Below are 21353 nucleotides of genomic sequence, written 5' to 3' on the forward strand. Positions count from 1 at the left end.
CTGCTTTTGATGGACAGGACCACAGCCGGAGTGCAGAGAGCCCTGTCTGTGGTCAGAGAGGTGTTAAACACTGATGAACTTTTGTTATGCAAGCACGAGAGGTGATTCAGCACCTTACCTCCCTTGGCTGTGTTCTTAGGCTGTCCCTGCACTGGTGTCAAGCTTGAACCACCACGCTGTTACAAGAGAACACCCAAAACAGGCATTTAGAGAGGGATGCTGCTCAACTATCTTCAAATACATCGACATGCAACCTCTGGTTGTGCCATCCGGGCTCCATAGCATGTGGACAGTCAAGCTCTCCCAGGAGATGCATGATCCATCCTCATTTATGTGTTGAAGGAAGGTGGCCTAATTGCCCTCTAACACTGCCCATCTCCTCACATCTGGTTCTGCAGCCCCAGTTACCAGCTGTCTCCTCTGCTGATAGTGAAAAGGGATGTTTTATTCTCTTCTTGGGCACCTTCCCACAGCACCAGATCCTGGCTTTAGATTTTGACCTGTCATTGATGCAAAGTACAAGCTCCACATAGATACAAACACGGTCACATCCAGGGACAGTTTGATCCTAGAGTGTATTTTGTGGCATCAGTGGAAAATGCAGGTAGCATCTGTTTTTTTAATTGTTCCTGCAGCCACAGAGTAGTTACAGTTGTCGAAATGCTTGATGATCCCATGTATTTATGGGTTGAAATTCCACTGGGGAACATCTCCCAGAAAGCACAGAGCCTTTTAACAGCTTTTCCAAGCATCTTTGGTTTTCGTCCCCATTTAATCACTTCTACATTTTCCAATTGTACACAACATTTTATTAAACTGTACAAACTGCACTGGCGTTTTAGAAATCCATGTTTACCATTCAAATTAAACATGATGACTGGCTGCACAAACTGTGTGCGCAGAACCCCATTATACTCTATACAGCACAAGCAGGGATTTTACAAAAGTCACCAGCATGAGTCCTTTTTTGAGGCAATTTGCTTTTCTCATTGATTTTAGGCACTTCTGCTGTTGGTCCTGCAGGATTCAGTGCCTGCAGCTGCTGCCAGCAATATCCCACAGTGGCTGCACAGCCTGTAAAGCTGCGTTCGTCCTGTCGGAGGGTCCATGTTAAGTGCCCATTCCAGTGGATCCAGAAGGGCACCTCCAAAAATAATCCAAATTCGGGATGACTCACCTTCTAGAACATCTCTTCCTAATGGGCTGGAGGAGTTCTTGCAATGAAGCTCCAAATTTACATGCTTCAGTTACAGCCTAACACAAGCTGGGATGACTGCTTAATTCATTAGCATTTATTACATATATATTACAGATTCCTCATTTGGGGCTTTGATTTAATTTTGACCCAGTATTTACCTAACGTCTCCGTGGAAAGCAGTAATTGGGAGGTTCTGAGTTTCTCCAACCTCTGAAAACGGTGTGTCTTTATTTAAAAGGATTCTGTCATGAAGGGATCACAGATGAGAATAATTTTAACCCAACAACGTATCCACAGACTGCAAAGAGGTAGAATACGCAGCAAAATATCATGGGGGGAGGGAGAGGGCCACCCTCTCCTGGTGTGCTGTCCTGCAGTGTGCCCATCACATCTGCAATGCCCATCATGTCTTCAAGGCGTCAGGGCACCATTTAGAGCAATAGGAAGCACTTCAGCCTTTACAAGGACTGGTTATTGGCATTCCAGTAAAATATGCCAACACTGTGACTGAAAGGCCAATACTATGATGCTTAAAGAATGGTTTGAGGAAAACTTTACCACATTTCTGATTCAGATTTAGAATAAAACTCCAGAAAGACCAGTGCAGATTTTGCTCTGAATCTGGTGAATTTGAGGACAGTTAAAGCTTTAGAAAAGGGGTTTTCAAGGCTTTCTTCTGTACTACAATTCCCATCTTTTCTGCTCAAGTATTAGGATAAAATCTCTGGGTTTCTGTATGGATCTTGACACTTGCTATTGTTGTGATCTTCCTTCATGGTTGAGCCTTAGTTTCACGGCCTCTGGCTGAGACATATGAATGCTGGAATATGCACCTACAAATTTTCTTAGTCTCAGTGGACTAAGGCACAGCATTAAATCCCAATACATGTGAGGGTCAGATTTAAAGTGTGAGGGGAGTTAATTTGCTTCTTCTAACTTCAACACAGGCACAATTCTGCACATGTACAAATGGAGGTTGCAAAGACACCCACCATGAAGTCTTCCCAGATGCCCTCAGGCCCTGAGCACACCACTCATCCTTCAGAAGGAGGTGGGCCTAAGTGAGAATTGCAGAAATGGGCACTGACAACACTAGAAGAACAAACATGTTTGTTTTTTCTTATAGAGAAACCCATTGGCTGTAGGTACAAGTAAAGAGGAAGAGGTTTTGGCACCTCTTCATTTTCAGATGTTCTCAACTTAAAGAACATTGGGAAAAGAGAGAATAGAGACCAAAAGATACCATGAAGAGACTTCATTATTAGTGAAGCGTGGCTGACATCTGCTACAGACTGGAACAAGCTGAAAGCCTCCAGGCATGGTATGAATTTTCACTGACGTGTTTTTCTGGCACATTCTTGGTTAAAATAACCACGCACAGTCTTCAGCCGACAAAGTGTTACTCAAACCATTACAGAGAATTTCTTCAGTAAGACAAATCTCAGGAAAATATTTTCTCCATTTTAGGGTTCACAAAAGAGAAGTTGCGGAACATATTTTGGTCCATGCTGTTTATCAGTGCTCTGTCTGCACACGATAGTCTAGGCTTTTCATTTAGAAATTCCTTGTCGAAGTTGCTACAGTCACTTGGAGATTTCTTCAAGAAAAGGAAAAAGAAAACAGTGTCAAATCACTAATATTCAGGTCTTCATTATAATAGTATGAGCCTTATCAGGCTGCTTCTTATGGGCTCAGCTCAACTAGCTGGGAGAAAGCTTGGTTCAACCAAGGAAACCACAAAGTGTTTGCTCTCAGTCTTTTTCCACAATAGTTGTCTGCTGTAGCCCAAACGATGCACAGTAAATTGTTAAGCTGCAGTGAACTGCTGTCTGTCTGAACTCTTAATATCCAGCAACCAATGCTAATGACATGCTTATTATTGTCCTGTTGAAGTGGTAATGGGAATACATTTTATGCAGGAGGCACTGAGGCTGTGATCCATTAATTCTGCCTTGCAGGGATGTTACAACATTGTAAAACGGCAGACTGGTCACATCAGGTAAAGAATGTTTGTGAAGGACTGCAAAATGGAATTGCACTTGTCAAGTTAAATTTTATTATTGTTATTAATAGGACTGATTCCATCCTGACTTAGCTGACCACCTGCATCTACTGGATAGGCAGAACAACTCTAGAACAACTCCCTGAAAATTTGAAGGCATTTTGAAAGCCTTAACTTGGTGCCTTAAACTGCTAGTTTCATTATGAGGTCAACATGTAACCACCTTTAAGATACTAGGGATTTGAGGTATGTGACATTAAAGACCCATGTCTGAGGAGCTTGGATCCTTAAAGTGGCTTAAAGTATTATTGTGGGTTCTGGCTTTGGTTTATTGCAAACATGTATTGGAGGGTATAAATATTTGGGAAGGGAATGATTCAGGAAAGAATGGCATGAGATGGGTTGAAATGAATGAAGATACATCCTTACCACTCTTGGTTTGAAAGGAGGTTCAATCCTTCTTTCTTCTAATGCCTCCCAGTTTATTTCCCGGAAAAAGGCATGCTGGCGGATGTTCCCTTTTGATCCCAATCTCCTCTCAGGTTCTCTGACAAAAAGCTAAAATTTTGAAAAAAAGAGAAATACTTTACTCTTTATCAATAACAGTTGCATACAACTACATAGCTGAAATCTCTGTATTGCATTTGAAAGCTTTTGTCTGGATGGGCTTTGAGGTCCCCAAACAAGAAAGAGAAAGTGACTCTCACTGACCCTATCATACTAAAGCTGTTTCTCTGAAAAACAGATGGAGATACACAAGCCAAAGATGACATTTCTGTCAAAAAGACTTTTATTTGACGTATGGTAATTCTTACCTTCACCAAAATGTCCTTTGCATCCTTGTCAAGCCAGCGAGGATAGAATGGGTTATCCATACGGATAGACTGGAAAAGCTCCTCTTCATCTTGGCCATGGAAAGGAGATTGGCCAATAAGCATCTCATACAGAAGGACACCAAAGGACCACCAGTCAACGGAGGTGTTGTACTTCTGCCCCAGCAATATCTGCCCAAAGAGAGGAGTCAAAAAGACAGACACAAAATGTCTGTCATCAGTATTTCATCTTCAGAACGGTGGTCAGGCCCTGACCCTTCAAAAGCTGCTTTGTACTGAATGTGATAGCAGAGGTGTTCTCCTCTACCTGATCCCTGAGCCAGAGTATCTGCCAGTAGAGGTCTGCCAAGAGGTTTCAATTTCAGCAAAAGGAATTTCAAACAGCATACCATGCAATTGTCAGTTTGATGAAGAATAAACTATGTGCTAAGCAGGGAGATGGAACTTTAGGTAGTGTTTATTTAGGCCAAAGGGATGGGAAAAGAAGACAGAAATCAAATGTTAGAACTGAGTTACAGGTAGAGCAATGAGAGGTTGCCTTCAGTCAGTCCATTGAGTTGTGCTTTTCTGTGACAGCTATAAAATGAAGGTTATATCTAGTGTGCGGTGACCAGGACAGGTTGGTTGGGGTAATGACCTCCCCAAAGAACAGATCTGTCATTTTCTTCCCCTGCAAACTTGGCCAGATACCACCAAACTTTCAGACTTCCCTCTGGAAGAGCTAAATTCATCTAATCTCTCTTTAGATATATGGTACGCAGATAAGAAAATTATGCAAATTTTAGACATCCAGCTAAATATCTACCTGCTGTAAAATGCAACCCTCTGTTCATCTCCTTCAGTTATTAAGGAATCTGGACAACTTGCTCATATATAGATAATTTCATTGCAGATGTCTAAAGATACATGTGAAGACTATGATGTCTAGGATCCTTATTGCAATTTTAGAGCTGGAATAGAGCTTAAAATAACCTTGAAATAGGTTATTTTAAGCCATGATCTTTGCTTTTGCACCCACAGCCTGGTTGCATCACCATCCTCTATACTATGATTACAGTGTAGGTATCAATAGCAAGCCATGAGCATGGCGTAACACCAGTGAAAGCAATTATCTAAACTAGTGTATATTAAATTGCTGATAAACATTTTGAGTTAGAGAATCTTTACTCATGGCTCTGAGGTATTACAGACTTGTCTGAGTTATTTTAAAGTGATTTTGTACCTTGTCTTCATTCCTTCTAAATGCTTTAGGACAGAGATTGCCACTTAGGTCTGGATTCATCTTATTTCCTAAAAGTTAGTTGTCTTATTATTTAGCTAGTTATCCAGAGTCTTTCTACAGTCAATGGAGGAAAAATGGTGATTTATCTGACTTACATATCTAAGGTAGGAAGGGATGACTTGGCTTCTGGCAAAGCTAGCCCTCCTACCATGCTATAAGGTGCCATTTGATACTTCTTTTTTAGATGAATTTTCTCACCTAATATGAAAAGTATCCCCCTCTGATGTACCTGTGGCATCTAGCAAAGCAGGACCTTAATATCAGAAGGTCCAAGCTGATGCAGAATGTTCATGGTTAACACATTTGTCTCCAAAATTCAAAAAGAGAAAAAATGTTGACAAAATAAAGCAGAACAAACAAACAAACAAACAAAAACCCTATTTGAACAGAAGAGGCAATATAAACAATATGTTTCATCTAGAGTGAAAAAAGGGAAGCAGCAAGTCTCCCTAATAAATTTCTTCTGGGCTGCTAATAAACAAAATCATCTAAACCTTTCCTCCTGAAAAGACACATTTCTTTTATAAGACCTTACTTTTCAAAGTTTAAAATGTCTGGAAAACTAAATTAAATGATTTATATTAGTCAAGGAAAAAATTATTAGTTTTGTGTTCTCTAAAAAAAATGAACTCTAGAAATTTAACTCTTTTTTTTTTTTTTTTGGCAAACATTTTTGAGATAAAAAATTTCTTGCCTGGTGACCCCAAATCCCTGTATTTGCACAGCTGTAGCCAAGGTGCTGTGCCTGCAACAAATTACAGTGCTAGCAGCCACATTGAAATACTGACAAGAAGTCCATGGCTTCAACCTCTGGCAGGAGAGGTGATCCATAAACTCTAGCAGTTCTTTCAATTTGGAGGTAAAATGTTTTATATGCACTCGTTGAATCTCTAAAATAAATGATAGCACAGAAATAAAACCTTTGAGCTATTTTCAACTCTCTCACCTATAAAGTAAAATCACAGATAATGGATTATCACTCAGCTCTCTTTTAGGATCAGAAAAAATAATGTTTTTTTTTTTTTTTTTTAATTTAATAAAAGCATTTTGAAATGGAATAAAAGACAATTGCAACTTGATGGCAGAGCACACATACACCTGTTCTCAGGCAATACAAATCCAATTACTGAAGAGACCTGCCCCTGTGTCAGCAGTGGTGTAACTTAGATCAGAATCGAGGCCTTTGGTGCACACTAAATGATCAATGAATTATAGAGAGGGGGAAAAAAACAAGAGCTTTAAAAGCCATTTGGAAAGTACTGATATCCATCATGAAATCATGAAATGGGAGCTTGAAAGGCAAATAAATGGATTTCGGAGTGATGTCGAACATGATGCATGGATGACTCTTAGTTTTCCTCCAGGATGAATAATGTCTTCTTTGGCCTCAGTTTGCCATCTAATTAGTCAAAGTGTCTCCACAGTGAGAGCTGTCATTATTTGAACTCAACAGGTTAAGGGAGTTTGTTCTTTTCTGAATGGATCTAGACCAAAAAATCTACATTTGCTAGAAAAAGAAAATAAGAACAAACTTCTGTGTGGGAAACCTGAAAAAATAAGGGGAAGGGCAGGGGATCTTGCTGTGGGAAAACTGAAGTCTGGTGTCTGGGACCATCCAGCTTTATTACAGGGACACATGAAGGCCAGCTTCAGCTCTTCTCCACCAAGTGTATCAGCTGGGGAAGAAGAAGAGCACCTGTTGATATGTCTGCAATGCACAGACCTTGTAGACTGTCTCCAAGCAAACCCCAGCCTCAGAGGGCAGTACTTCACATGTAGCACAAACATCCTGAGTCAAGAGGGCAGAGCAGGCCTTTAACTCAAGCTGTGAGCTCTGCCTTGCCCTCATTAACTCAAGCATGGCCTGACCCTGACACAGCCACATCACCTCAAGTTTTAGGGTCTCCTTCACCTGGAGGCAGCTTGTGGAGTCAAACTAAAATCTGGTTTCTAGCCTGAAACCATTCACAAGCAGGTTATTGCTTTTTGCATGCCCCACCACCACTGACCAACAGCCACATCTGAAGATGAGCTCTCTGTCCCACAACAGCTTGCTGACCTCCCTGGATCCAGCACCTACCTCTGGAGCAATATAGTCAGGAGTCCCACAGAAAGTACTTGTCTTCGCATCTCCAAACATGTTCTCCTTACACATCCCAAAGTCAGCAATTTTGATGTGCCCCTCATTGTCCAAGAGGACATTGTCTAGCTTCAAGTCTCTGTGGAGGAAGAGAAAGGAATCCCTTCTTTTAAAGTGTTACAGAACAATGCAAGTGATTTTAGCAGAATACACTCATAAATTCAATAATTGCCTACATGATCCAATTACAAAAGAAGGCTGAGGGCTAGAGGATGAGCTGCTCTCTAGAAGTTCAAAATTCCTCTTCCTCCTGTATGAGCACTGACTCATTTGCTTTATCTAACTTTACCCAAGATATTTGCATCTCTCCTTGGAGGATGCAGAATAGTGAAGCTAAAAATGCTTTGTCCAGGTTGATGCTTCTCCTCTAACACTGCCTGGAGAAGGGGAGTAAGAAGGAACTGGCTAGTTCTCACTTCCCCCTTTCCTGGGAGCTTCAATACTGCCTCTGAAGCTACTGCCAGCTTTGCCTCCCAGTGCAAGCTGTACAAATGTTGGAAGAGGTAAGGACCTGCGAGCCTTGCATGGTAAGAACAACCTTGGACATCAGCAGAACATCTAGCAACTTTTCACTTGTGGGCTGTACTGCCTGAACCCCAGGGATTTACAAGCCCTTCACACATAGCTGCCAGGCTTCTGTCAGAGGCTTTATGCTCTGAGAGCTGCAGTGGGACGAAAAGATCCCAGAAAGGGAGAAAAAAATAATAAGTGAATATAAAAAGAAAGAAATAAAAGCAAGTGAGCTGATGAATCATGGTATTTTACAGAGAACAAAAGGGTCCCTCCATGTGGGAATAACTTCTGAAAGGATAGAAAATAATGTAAAGAAATAAAGAAAAAGGCATAAAGAAAGGAAGGCTGGCATAGCTTCTGTGTTAGACTTTTGCATCTTGCCTAAACATTTTGATTTTCATTGTAACAATGATTCAGGGAGATGTCTGGATCAGTGATGCTCCACCTCACCAGGGATGTAGGTAGAATTTGCATACCTGCTCTTGGAGCACCCATGTTCTTGCACTACCTGAACTCTCAGTCACTGCTCCCTCTCAAGGCTCCCAGAGCACCCAGATAAAACAACTGGATTTGTGCACAGCTGAGGTAACAACTGGTCTTTTCCAACATCTGCTGATTCACATTTTCCACATCTCAAGCAAGAGTCCTTACTATGAGGCTATTATATAGCCACACTCCTGGTGACAACAGTTTTACAGATACATACATACATACATATATATATATATATATATGTATAATCAGAAATGACCTTGACCATTTGACTCTCTCAGGGAAGATCACTTCTAATATTTGATTTTCCTCAGTCACCTACAGTTGTGGGAAAGGTGTGTCTTCATCCTCCCTCTGCAAAGCTCCTTTGTAGTGTCTACAAAACTTGTCATGGGGCACTAGTTCGTTGCTGCTAGAATACAGCCAAATAAAAAGTAGGAGTCATCAATCAAAAAGAAATATAGAGACAACCAAGACATTTGCTTTCCAAGTGGCAGACACTCATGTTGTCACAATTTCCAGCTGGAATGACTTATTCTAGTTACACCATTGAGATCAATCTCTGGCTGCCAGCACTGCTTTTATTCATCTGGTAGTTTGAAGCAAAACAAAAAACCCATCACCTACAGTTCGCTTTCATTATTTTGATGAGTCTCAAACTCATTGGCTCCAGGGATTGGATTTTCTGCCAAAAATGCCTCGGCTCATTCATTAAAATTTAAGCCAACATTTCCAGACATGGGTGCATGAGACAGAACAGCTGGATTCGTTATTCTTACTACATCACAAGTGATGTAGTTTCAGAAATGATTTCTATTCACTTTTCTAAATGCTTAGTTAGCTCTGACTGAGATACTGATGGCTGTGAGTTCTCAAGTGACCTTGTGGTTATTGCTTTCAGGAAAAAAAAAAAAAAAAAGGAAAAAGGAAAAAGAAAAACGGAAAAAGGAAAAAGGAAAAAGGAGTAGGACTGGTCAGATATTTCCTAGCAAAGCCTGATGTCCAAATCAAAGTCACACTGACTCCTTGGACTAAGCTATTTCTTTGTACCACCATGTCTAGCTATCTCATTTTGCCCCCACTTCCCTTCACGGTCTATGGCTCCAGATTCTCACAATCTCTTGTTTCATGGGAAAACGGGACCCCAAACCTGGCACACAACTGGTGTAGCAGTTTCAAATAAAAATGTGAGTTACGAGCAAAAAGCCAGCTTTTAACAGTGCTATCATGAATTCAGAACATCCTGTAGATATTTTTAATCAACTTTTCGAAGAAGTCTAAGAACAACAGAATCTGCTAAGTGGTTTGGGCACTTCACAAAATGCTGAGACCCCAGAGATCATCCTGGCTTAATGTTATTGATATTGATCTCATGTTTATGCAGTCACCCTCACTGGTCAATAAACAGCTCTCACATGAGCACTAATAATGAATAATGAGAGTTTATATGAATCAAAGCTTGAGTTTAATGGGAGAGTGAATTGTAAACAAGCTATTCACTTTTAGCATTTTTCTAATGTTCGTGCTATGTGACAAACATTGAAATAAGCTCATTTTGGTTTCAGCAAACATTGCTTTAGTGAACTTTCTCATGTGCTTGTGACAAGATATTTAATTCCCTCTTTCACAAAATGCTGCAGTGTAGTAACTAATGGTTGCCAAGAAGATGAGTTAGATGAGTGTTCCCCAGAAATTCAGTTTCTCCTTTCAGCTATCGGAAAACAGACCATTTCCTGATATCTGCAGCCCCTCCTGCTTTCATCTTGTCCCTTGGCCTTTCATGCAGGTCTCAAGCACAACTTTTGTTTATTAGATCAAAACATTCATGTATAACTTCCAAGCTCTTAAGGAGGTAAAGAAGAAAACGGAATGCACAATTTTACAGTAGAAGACTTTTCCTCTGCAGGATTTGGCAGGCTGATGCGTCATGGAGTAAGTTCCTCCCAGTTTTGGAAATCTGGGAGAAGATTCTTCTGTCTGAGTGCAGTTGCCTTTAGTGCCTGACCTACTATTCATCTGCTCTCTACAGAGTCCACTGATAGAAAGTCCACTTCTTATGGACACTCTAACACAGGTTGGATGAACTGGCACCTAAAAAATGTGATTTTTCTCTATTTACTCCACTTACTACAAGAAAGGCTTGGGTGGCTAGCTCAGAGTCATGATGATAAGATGGATACCATGGGGCTGTGCAGATAACCCCAAAATTTAGTCATATTGCTGTCTGCCTGTTGCTGTTACCTGAGCTGACCTTTTCACCACTGTTCCAGGGTAAGCCACACAGCAGATATACCACATTTCTCATGGCTAGCTTGACCTTATATATCTTCATCCATGGAAGGATTAAACTGTGTGCTTATTCTGAGTGCTCTGTGAAAGACTTGGTGTAAATGCATCAAAGAGTTTGCTTTAATGTTAACTGAAATAGGACTGAATTCCTAAGAAGGGCTCAAAGCTGCCTTTTTCTGAGCTATCTCTTCAAAAGAAAACAGCAGGCCATTGTCAAAAGTGAATCTGCATAGAAGTGTGATACCAGTAAGTGTAAGAAAGGTTTAACATATCGGACAAAGAGGAGTAAATTTACCTGTATATTATACCCTTTGAATGGAGGAACTGCAGCCCACATATAATTTCAGCAGCATAGAACCTGAGTGACAGAAAGAAAAGTTAGGACAGTTGCTTTCCAACAGCTTCTTTCAACTAGACACCAAAAAGATGGAAACTTTGCCTTCACAGGAGCCAAAATTTCATTAAGTCCCCAGAAAGCTTGGAGTGTCTCCAGAAGGCTTGGAGTAACTGGATTTTACAAGTAACTGATGGACAATGTGGAATTCCCAAAAGCACTCCACGTAGCCAGCACTCCATCCAGTACTGAAACCACTCTGGGAAATGGCAGGGATTTGAAGTCTACTAGTTTTTGGGGCTTTGGAGACAACAAAACACAGCTAGCTGTCATTTTCTGATGTCTAACCGTTTCTGAGGACATGTCCTTAAGTGCCTGAGGATGCCTCCAGGTCATAAGTGAAGCCAAAAAAACCATTACCCAGCTCCAACTCTGTACCCTGCCTTGCTTCAAGATATGGTTCCTGTAGCAAGGAAGGAAGAGTGGGTGGTTTCTGCCTCTCCCTTATTTACATATTTCATGTGAATCAGTGATTTACAGCAATGTACCAGACTGCATCAGGCTTATAGTCAATGCTTCAGAACTCAAAAAGGCAGGTGGAAACAGCCGTGTTAAGTGGCTGCTGCACAAAGAGTTGAGTGGTGCCAGCACGGGGACAGGCAGGAGGACATCTGGGCTTGGGGACAAAAAACTCCTCAGCTGGTCACACAGATCTCTTCACTGCCCAGATTAATGACTTGCTTTTGAAATTTTATTCAAGATGTGGATAAGCTAGCAAATCAGTGGCCTTTCTGTGGAGTCTTTTGGAGTTTTAGAACTTTGTTCTTAACACGTTTCTGCCTAAAGGACAAAAACACGTCCTGCTGCAGAGGCAGCATAAAGCTGAAGCATCACTGCACAATGAAAGCACTCTGCCCAGAAGGGAATGTAACCACAGGTCATATCCCCCAGGTATTTGTATCCTTTGCTTCACCAGTCTTCAGTGCATTGGCCTGAGGGCTTAATTCTGAACATTCGCATGCTTTTGGAAAAGAAAACACCCAGCAAATTAAACACTGATTTAAATTATTTTTTTTTTCTTTTTAATTATCAAATAAGAATTAATTCTTATAGTGGTTTCAGTGTTGACTTTTCAAATACCTTTTGTTCGCAGAAGGATTAAAAACACCTTTCATGTATTTGAATTCTTCTATTTACTTTCAACAGAGCTAAATACATTTTTAATTCTCTTTTGGTGTATTAATTTTTGATTTGAATTTACCTTTGCAGTTTTGATAAGCTTGATCTTTTTTTTTTTTTTTTTTTTTTTTTTTTTTGACTCAAACCTTAAAAGGAAAAACGAACGTATTCTATTACTTCTAACAAACAAGAGCTTTGCCTCTGATCACTGGACTGTGAACCTCATTTGAAGTGGTGTTGTAAAGAACAAGAGGTTGAGATGGCTGAAAATGCACCTGTGGGATTTCTTTGATGGTGGCAAAGCCAGGGTGGAGGTTAGGTGCACGATGTCATTTCTGGGGCCTCTGGTGCTGGGCTGAGCAAGAATTCAATGAGCGCAATTGTAGAGCAACCCCAGGGCTGCTGTAATTCAAAGCAGGCACCTGTAGGTTGCTTTAGCATGAACCTCATCCGTGGGCCATCTAAATAAGATCTTAGGCATGCTCAGGGCTGTTTATAGACACTCAAGGCACTTTCAGAGGTAAGATTTCAGGTGAAGAGCCCCCCTGTGAAAGGCACTGATCCAGCAAGCAAAGCAGCCTAAGGCACGGCTTCCATCCAGCCCAGCTCTTGGCTGTGAGCAAGTGTTTGGGGGAATATTCTGAGGTTAGCACAAGCTATGGGAGCCAATTCACATGCTGGAAGGAGGCCCCTTCTTTGTAAGCTAAAGGATGAGACTGCAGCCAAATGTAATGCTGATGAGGGTGTAGCAGCATCTGTAATGTTTCCAGACAGAAATAGCTTCCCTGGTTGACCAAGAATGCAAAGCGAGTTCACATTTGACTGCAATGAACTGCGTGGATATGCTCTAAAAAGCCTTCTGTGGGAGGGGAAAGATGACAGGGAGAGGAAGTGACTTGCTCCAAGTCAGCCAGTGAGTTGAGGTGATGACCTGTGCGTCTGTTTTGTTCGTTTTGGAGAGAGCTGGGATTGGAAGTGGTTCTGTTTCCATGCTAAAATCCAGTTGAAAGCGCTTTGAAGACAGAGGTAAGGCACAGAAAGGTCAAGGGATGTTCTCAAAGTTACCCTCACAGGACAGTGATAGAGCAGGGAATAAAACTAAGAGCCCTGGTGTCCCCAGCTGCCACCTTTGCTTCTACCGTGTGTGAGAGCTGCAAGCCAAAAGGTAATCATAACATCTTACGTGGCTCTGGGAAGGTCGAACTTATGACAATTCTGGATATGGAACATGAGGTCTCCTCCATTGAGATACTCCATCACAAAGAAGAGATTTTCCTAGAGAATAAGACAAGATGAACATTAGGGGTGGGGAAAGGGGAAATAAAGTTGAAAAAGAACACCCAGAAATCACTGAAAAAGAGGAAGGAAAATATTACAGCCAGGGTTTTGGAGAGAAAGCAGTTTCTTCTACAAATTCCTCATTTCTGTTCTTTGTTCTCCAAGCCTATACTCACCCTCTGTGCTTTAATTTGTATAATCAGCATTAGCAAACATTGTGAATCCACTTAATAACTAGCCGGTGCCATTGCTTTTTACCAGCAGAGCTCAACGGTCCCTAAAAGGGGACGAGTGACTCTACAGTGCTTGTTTAATGGAAGGACAGAGGGACAGGTTTACTGGGGGACTAGGCAGAAGCAAATCCCAGCAAATCCTCTGGTCCCAGCCCTGATCATCATCCATTCAGTGGAATGAACTGAGGCTGGTATAACTTGCATTCCCACACATCTTTTATGGGTGAACATGGGTTTGCCCCTTTTCAAGTTACCAGAGACACTGGTCAAATGCAGCAACCTGTTCTGTTTGATTTTAAGCCTGGGAGCTGCTCTATTAATAAGGCAGGATTTTACATGCCAATGGGAATACTCATTAATTACTCATACTTCTGCATGCTCGTTGGGTGCTTGCATGCCAAGGACTGAGAAAATATCCAGCCCTTGTTCCCAATCACATGCAACCACCAGCTATTCTACCAGGGCAGCAGAAAACTCTCTTCCTTGTACATGAGAGGGATGGGGGGGATCTCTGAACTGAAAACAAACAGCAGAAAATGTCGCCTAGGTCTCCCTTCCAGCCCTTGGTGTATGCCATATTGATCCCCTCACTGCCTTCACCACCAGGGAGATATCAGATTTTTTTTTTTTTTGATTCAAACCACTCACTTTACCTATAAAGCAGGAAGAGCTCCATTCTCTGTATCTGTGCATAGAGCTATGATGCTCCCAGTTTAAACTTCTATTTCAGTACACTCAGCTTCTGTGCAAAAATGCATGAATAAAATAAAATGGATGCTGTATTTTCTCTGTTTATTAAACATCTCAAGTTAGTTATCTCCAGGCTACGCTAAAGTTTATGAAAATGTTCCTTTTGTTGCCTAGCACCCATAACAACTTGGAGGAGGGGGGGGGATCTTTTCACGTATATTTTTAACAGTTGAAGGAAGATTTTTATCCATAAAATCCGATGTAAGCATCTCTGGCAGCAAGCCAAGAGCTGGCCATTTAAAACAAAACAAAACAACAACAACAAAACACACAGCGTTTGTTCTTTTCAAATAACAGCTGTCTGCTCTAATTTGTGCAATTTCTTTAGCCAGCTCCTTTTAATTACAGTACTCTTGTTTAAATGGAAGTCTGGCTGGAAACCCCACCTGTCATCCGACAAGCACAGGGCCAGAGCTGGTCTCCCAGGGTAAGAATACAATTTTTTTCCAATAAACAACTGGGTGCAGGTTTTTCAGTTTGAAGGTTTGGCATCTGTAGAGGTCTTTGGACATAAGTCAGCTTAAGGAAGTAAGGAGACCAAATGAAGATGGGTAATTTAGTACAGAAACGCACAAATCTTGGAAACACAAGTTCAGGACCCAGTTAAAACATTTGACCGATATTCATTGTGAAGATACACAGTGAGATGATGAGGTTTAGCTATCAACAAACCAAAAGCTGCATGGATGATGCTGAGACAGGAGAAACCTCATGGGTCTTCAGATGGTCCAGATTCAACTTCAGTGGACTGGGAAGGAGAAAAAATCTGTATTTTCCTGGGAGGTTCATTACTTTGGCTACATATTATCGCTCCTCTTTAAGCACAAATTAAGTTCACACCTAGCAGAACAAGGAGTCATGCTCTGCTTGCTCATGGATTTGCACAACCATCTAATGCACACATTTAATTGAACTGGGGACTCCTATTACATCCTTCTGCCATGATGGGAAAGAAAAAGTGGACAACATCTCAGATTAATTGGCATCCAAAGATCATTATAGGAGCTCAGCCTCTCAACTGTCTAAAGATATGAAGCTGAAGACTACAAACCTGACTTAGGAATACTTACTACTAAAGTTCATGGTCTATAGGGTGCTGGGATGCTACTTAAATGCTGTTGAAAAGAAAGACGGCATAACTCTGAGTTTTTTTAACCTGAAATAGGGAGTTCCCCTTGTTTCTTACAAAGGTCCATTGTCTGGCATGGCCTATGGGGAAAAACTGCTTGAGATCAACCTTAAGTACGCAGTAATGAGAGATGTAATTAAGCAGTGCAAACTGCAATGATCTATTAGAGACAGCTACCAAAGCCTGAGATCTATGGAGCCATAGAATAGCTTAAAAATAGGAAGTGGAAAAAACCTTGCTTGAAACCACTTAAAAATTAAGTGTGCTAGAGGGCAAAAAGGGTTAGAATGGCACGGAGGACTTGTTTGTAGACAGGCTGCAACCTACACTTCCTCTTGTCCTGGGAAAGTTTTCTGATGGCTCCTTCTTGAGTCTGCTTCTACAGGGCTCTGAAGTCTGCTAGGGCCTATAGCAGGTGGGAGTAGGTTGAGAAGGTACATCTGAAGTTGCAGCTGGGATGGCAAGACTGACAAGAAGATAAGATGCCCGTATCCCCTGTGATGGCCCCAGGTCAGGGGTGCTAAGCAAGAAAACATGAATGCTGTCCCTCAGCGATGAGACCTACAAAGCTCTGAAGGAGCCTTGGGGGGAGTCCCCCCTTCACCCTTGTTGGCTGCCTTGCAGACAGACCACAGACAGCTTGCTGACCCCCTTTGAGAGCATCCTTGGGTAGAAATACTCAAGTTAAACTTCTGGCCACTGTTCCAAAATCAGTAGAACAGAACAAGCCTGCTCTTACAGCAGAGTTTGGGGCCATTCTTTATAACCCCAGAGTTCAAGGTGGACTGGAAGGACATTTCCTCCACAATGGGTGCTGCCCCAGGATAGTTGGTGCTGCCTTGAGGACATCAGTGTGTGAATCCTTCCCTACAAGTAGGTCATCTTCCAGGGACCTTCTCCATTGCTCCAGAGGGAACATGACAAACCCTTCTGTGGGAGGATGAAGTTCTGCTCCTACAGCAGACAGAACTGTATAACATGGTGCCGTACAACACAGACATGTACAAGCACACATCCTGAATGCAAAATAACACAGTGCCCTGGTGAACTCCATCCCACCAGGTTACTGCAGAAATTCAATTTATTGACCTGTCAGTCCCTCAGTGCCCATGCTGAGCTGATCTCTCTGCGGAGCCGCCTGATCTCCCCAGGACGTGGCAGGGAAGGAGTTAAACCAACCTGCTTCTGTTCTGCACGCAACTGTGAGAATGAATAGTCACCATCAGAAACGCTTTCAACTTTATAAACAATGAGTACAAAGCAGGCAGCATTTAAATCGATCTTTTGAAGGTACAGCCTAGAACAGGCTCTTAAAATCCTCAAAGCAGCTGGAAGCCCTCCAGAGCACTTTTCTGTGGGGACTCTCAGATTCTGTTTTCTTTGCATTTGAAAGCACTTGCACACATACAAATATACTATTTAACACCATTTACTGCAGAGCAAAATTCTTCTTCCCAGGGCTCCCAGGAGGATGGATATTGGAATAATTAATGTTGCAGGACCGCGTAGCATTACCCTTACCCTGTGGATAAGGCTCCTTAGTGCAGGCTAAGTGCCCTAACTCCACTGCATGCCCATTGAATTAGGTTGGCCCTTGCAAGAGAAAGGTTTGTCACGATGCAGCTCCTACAGCTGCTTCTTGTCTCACATTTTCCATCAGCTCAGCTCAGCCCTCCTGAGTGGTCTCTCCCCTGCCCTGGGACCCCCCCAATGTCTGACTCTAAGGGGTGCTGTGACCTGGGCTCCCGTCCCAGCAAGCTGCAGGGAGATGGGGACACCAGAAGAGGCTGTGATGCTGTGCTGCAGAAAAGCGGGTCCTGCACAGGTTGAGTCTCTAGGATTTAATTAAATAGGCAACATAATAGTCATATCCAAAATGCCTATTGAATCCCCAATCCACGCTGTTCATGAACCGTGCCTGCACATTGGATTCCTAGGTATCACTGCTTACAACCACGCTGAGGAGCACCCTAACAATTCAATCCTCTGGGTGCTCATCCATGCTTTGGATCTATTTTATTTCATGGGATGAATGATGATAATCTCTCTGCCCTTCTCCACCACATCACCCAGTGACTGTTGCTGTCTCATTCACAGAATCCCATCCTGTAGGAAAGCAAGCAATGCACAAGCTCCCCGTTGCACCTTCTCCCATGAGGATCAGCTAATTCAGGGTCACTCCTTGCGAGTAGGTGACTAAGAGAGGTATTGACCTTGCTACTTTCATCATCCGGATAAGCAACGCCAAATTGTTACAGATTATAGCAACCCCAGTTTTAATTTTGTTCTCTGCTCTAAAGACTTTGCTTCTTTTTCTCCCTGTGTAGTATCAGTCTGTCTTCTGGAGATGGCAGCATTTCTTTTAGCTGTCAGATAATTCAGTCCAGTCCCTCGTCTCATGATTTCTTTTTTGTTCTAATTTCTGCACTGCCAGCGTTTTTGACTGCACACTAAACTGCTATTTGGGATGCTTAGTTTTATGTGGCCATCTACTTACTATAAAGCATATGAATATCTTTATATACAGATATAAAGATATAAAGGTATACATACGGGTGCAGACATGGCTGGCAATAACTCCTATCACTCAAGTTCTAGTATGCCAGGACCCTTCTTCATGGCTCAGAGCAAAAAGAGTACATCACCTGCAGTGGTAAACTGAGTCACTGTCAGCCCTGTCTTGCAAGAGAAAGTGGCTTCTCCTATCAGTATAGGGTGGGAACTTGGAAAGACACTGATTTTCTCAGTCTGAATACAAATTTCTGTGAAAATTAGGGGGATAAAAAAATTTCCAGACCTAATGCTAAGCAAAAAGTAGCAAACTTCATGAAACCCTGAATATTTTATCAGCTGAAAAATAGGGAGAAAAAATAATATTTTTATTTTAAGAAGTTGATTCTTTTTTGGGACAAAGAACTGAGCAGCTACACCGCAGGCTTTTAGTCAAAGCTGAATTTTTCTGGGACCAGGTCAAAGCTGAATGTTTTTGGGACCAGGAAAACCTCAGATCTGTGTAACAGGAAGGCAATCAGAATATGTATATTTAATAGATTGATCATCTATCACTTAAAAGCCCCTGTCTGTGAGCTGCTCCCCTCTTTTCCTTGCCAAGACAATCCACCTGTTCCCTCCATATAGGCAGACACCACCTAGAAGTGTCTTTTAAAGACTTCAGATTTTTGATGTTATAATTACAGCTGCTCACATGTACTTTGGCAGAATCTTGTTGAAATCCCAAAGCTCTGCTGAGATGCTGCTATTTCTACTGAACCATGTTGAAATTCTGGCCACGATCGAACAAGACCTTGCCAGTTTTTCTGCCTGCTTTGCAGATTGCAAGAGGTAAGATCCCCAAAGCCTCCCTAAACTTCCTAGTTTTTCCCCAGATTTTCCATCAAGTGGCTAAAATTTGGCTTACAAGACCTGAATCAGAAATTTCCAAGATGATTTCTCCCCAACAAAGGACCAGGAATGTGGACACTTAGAAACCTTGAGCCTTCAAGATCTTGTCTCCTAAATGGCTGAGCACCAAAGCTGGGGATGGATTTTCCGTGGGAAAAATCACTGCCTGACCCTGTACTCTCTTCTTCAGCCTTCCTTGCTGATTGATGACAAAATCAAGATGCTGGTTAGAAAGATATCTGGTCTGACCTCACAGGACATCTCATCTTGTGATATGGACTTCTCAGAGAGTCTGTGGCACAGCCAGGTGATGGGAATGAACATCCAGTGGGTTTCATATACACATGGGCCAAACCCACATGCTTTGATTCATGTCAGATAATTCAGCCCTGTTTCTTTAATGACAAGACAAAGAGAGGAGAAAAGCAAAATTGCCCTTGGAAAATTTTGCAGGAATTATAATTTAGTCTGAGGAGACATTTTGATGAGAACCCCCTGGAAATACTCATGTAAAACACTTCAAAGTCTAAGAATTTGTAAATTAAGACCACGCTTTTATTTTCAATCCTTTTCTCCCTCCTGACAATGTAAGAGATTTTAAAGTCAGTATGAAGTATATTAAAACAACAGAGCATGTGAAAATGTCTCACCACTAGGATTTTGGAAAGATATAATATACCAGTACAGCAGAATAGAAATGTTTCTGTAACATTTGCTTCTAAATTACAATAAAGATTACTTATGTTCTGGGTTGAGATAGTCTTTTATGTTGCTATTTTGTACTACCAGCCAAAAAACCTATGGGTTTAATTTGCATTTAGGTGAAGAGTGTGAATAAAAGCCTGGTCAATGAAGTAAAGAAACAGTTAGAAATGAAAGTGACTTTCAAAAAGGGAAAGACTATTCTTATCACAGAGTGTTAGTGAAATGTAAAAAGAAGAATAAGTTGCAAGCACTGGAGTGCTATTCACTGTGTTTAGACACTAATGTTTTAGGATATTGAAGAATTATAAACATGCTTTTCCTTCTCTTTAACATAACGGTGTCTCTTTAAATGTAATAAAACAGAACAACTCTCTGAGCTTGCTGTTAAAATTCACACCATATAATTATATCAGCTGAATATCGGGATGCAAAGACGACTGAAGCAAAGTAAAAAAGTTCAAAAACAGATTGGAAAAAAAAAAAACAAAAAACAACAACATGTGTTTGAATCTATTCTAATGTAACATAACACAACAAGTATTTTGAGTTCTGAAAGCACTGATCACTCAACCTCCCTAGGAATAAAAAGTGGCATTAGGTGCCTGGTGCCTAAAAAACCTGTCTGAAGGGCTGTCAAGCTTTATATATTTGAGCATGCACTGATTACCTGGGTTGAGGCCAGGAAGAAACTCAACCTAGAGCTCAGAGGACTGTCAACAGATTATATGACTTTTTTTTTTTTTTTTTTTTTCTCTCCCTCTGGGGACGCAGGGACTGCTGAGGTTCTTGTTTCAGTGTAGGACTTTTCCTGTTTTCACTGTCCTTTACAGAGGCTTCAGTACCCAAAGCAGCTAAGAAATGTTGCAAACCAAAGCACTGAGGGTTCAGAAAGGCACTGACACATGCATTTCTGTTTGAAACCACTTATCTGTCCAGTGGAGCCTTCCAAAGCAAAGAAGTTTTTGATATTAAAGTCCAGAGAAGGGCCTTAAACAGCATTGCCCTGGCTTCTAAAATGATTGCTCCAAAAGATATTACGAATGAACCATGCTCTCCTTTGACCTATGAAAAACAGTCCATGGCTTGTCACAGCTCTCCTGCTCTGAATGACTCTCACGTGTTGAGTGAGCACTGCTTGGTTTGCAAAGGTCAGAGGAGAAAAACGTAAGCCAGAAATCAATCATAGCCCAGAGCAGCTTTGGCCTGGACAGACACCTTCCAGCTTCTGTGTTTGTGAACTAGAGGGCAAAATGGAGAGATCCAATATTTTTAATGTGGCAATGTTGACTCGGGATGAGAGATTCTTTCTATATGTCAAGAGGGCAATTTTGTGACACTGCCCAGGAGAAAGAGCAGGAAAAGATCACTTGGGAAAAGATCACAAGGCACCCACAAATTTTGCAGGCACTCAAAGCTTTTCCATCCTGAAGATTTTCCTCGACTCAGCCCCATCTCAGCCCTCCCCAAACAGTCAGAAAATCCCACCTGGCTCCTGGCTTGATCCCATTTGGTCATCATCTTCTTGCTGTGGCCTCATGAGTCAAATGGACTTTTGCAGGTGTGCTTAACAAAAAACAGAGCTATAGGTTGCCCA

General features: G+C 41.7%; 1 protein-coding gene across 1 annotated transcript in view; it reads right to left on the reverse strand.

Annotated features, from left to right (window-relative positions):
- Positions 1 to 753: 753 nt before the first annotated feature.
- Positions 754 to 21353, reverse strand: part of PRKCQ (protein kinase C theta) — a 60688-nt gene continuing 40088 nt past the window's right edge. Inside the window, exons 14-19 of the mRNA XM_038187913.2 lie at positions 13446 to 13537; positions 11045 to 11107; positions 7396 to 7534; positions 4016 to 4204; positions 3630 to 3758; positions 754 to 2795 (exon numbers count right to left, since the gene is read on the reverse strand). Coding sequence (XP_038043841.1) covers positions 2640 to 2795; positions 3630 to 3758; positions 4016 to 4204; positions 7396 to 7534; positions 11045 to 11107; positions 13446 to 13537 — 768 coding nt within the window. The 3' untranslated portion in view covers positions 754 to 2639. The remainder of the gene's footprint in view (positions 2796 to 3629; positions 3759 to 4015; positions 4205 to 7395; positions 7535 to 11044; positions 11108 to 13445; positions 13538 to 21353) is intronic.

This window comes from Anas platyrhynchos, chromosome 1 (genome assembly GCF_047663525.1).
Source record: "Anas platyrhynchos isolate ZD024472 breed Pekin duck chromosome 1, IASCAAS_PekinDuck_T2T, whole genome shotgun sequence".
In the NCBI taxonomy this organism is placed as follows: Eukaryota; Metazoa; Chordata; class Aves; order Anseriformes; family Anatidae; genus Anas; species Anas platyrhynchos.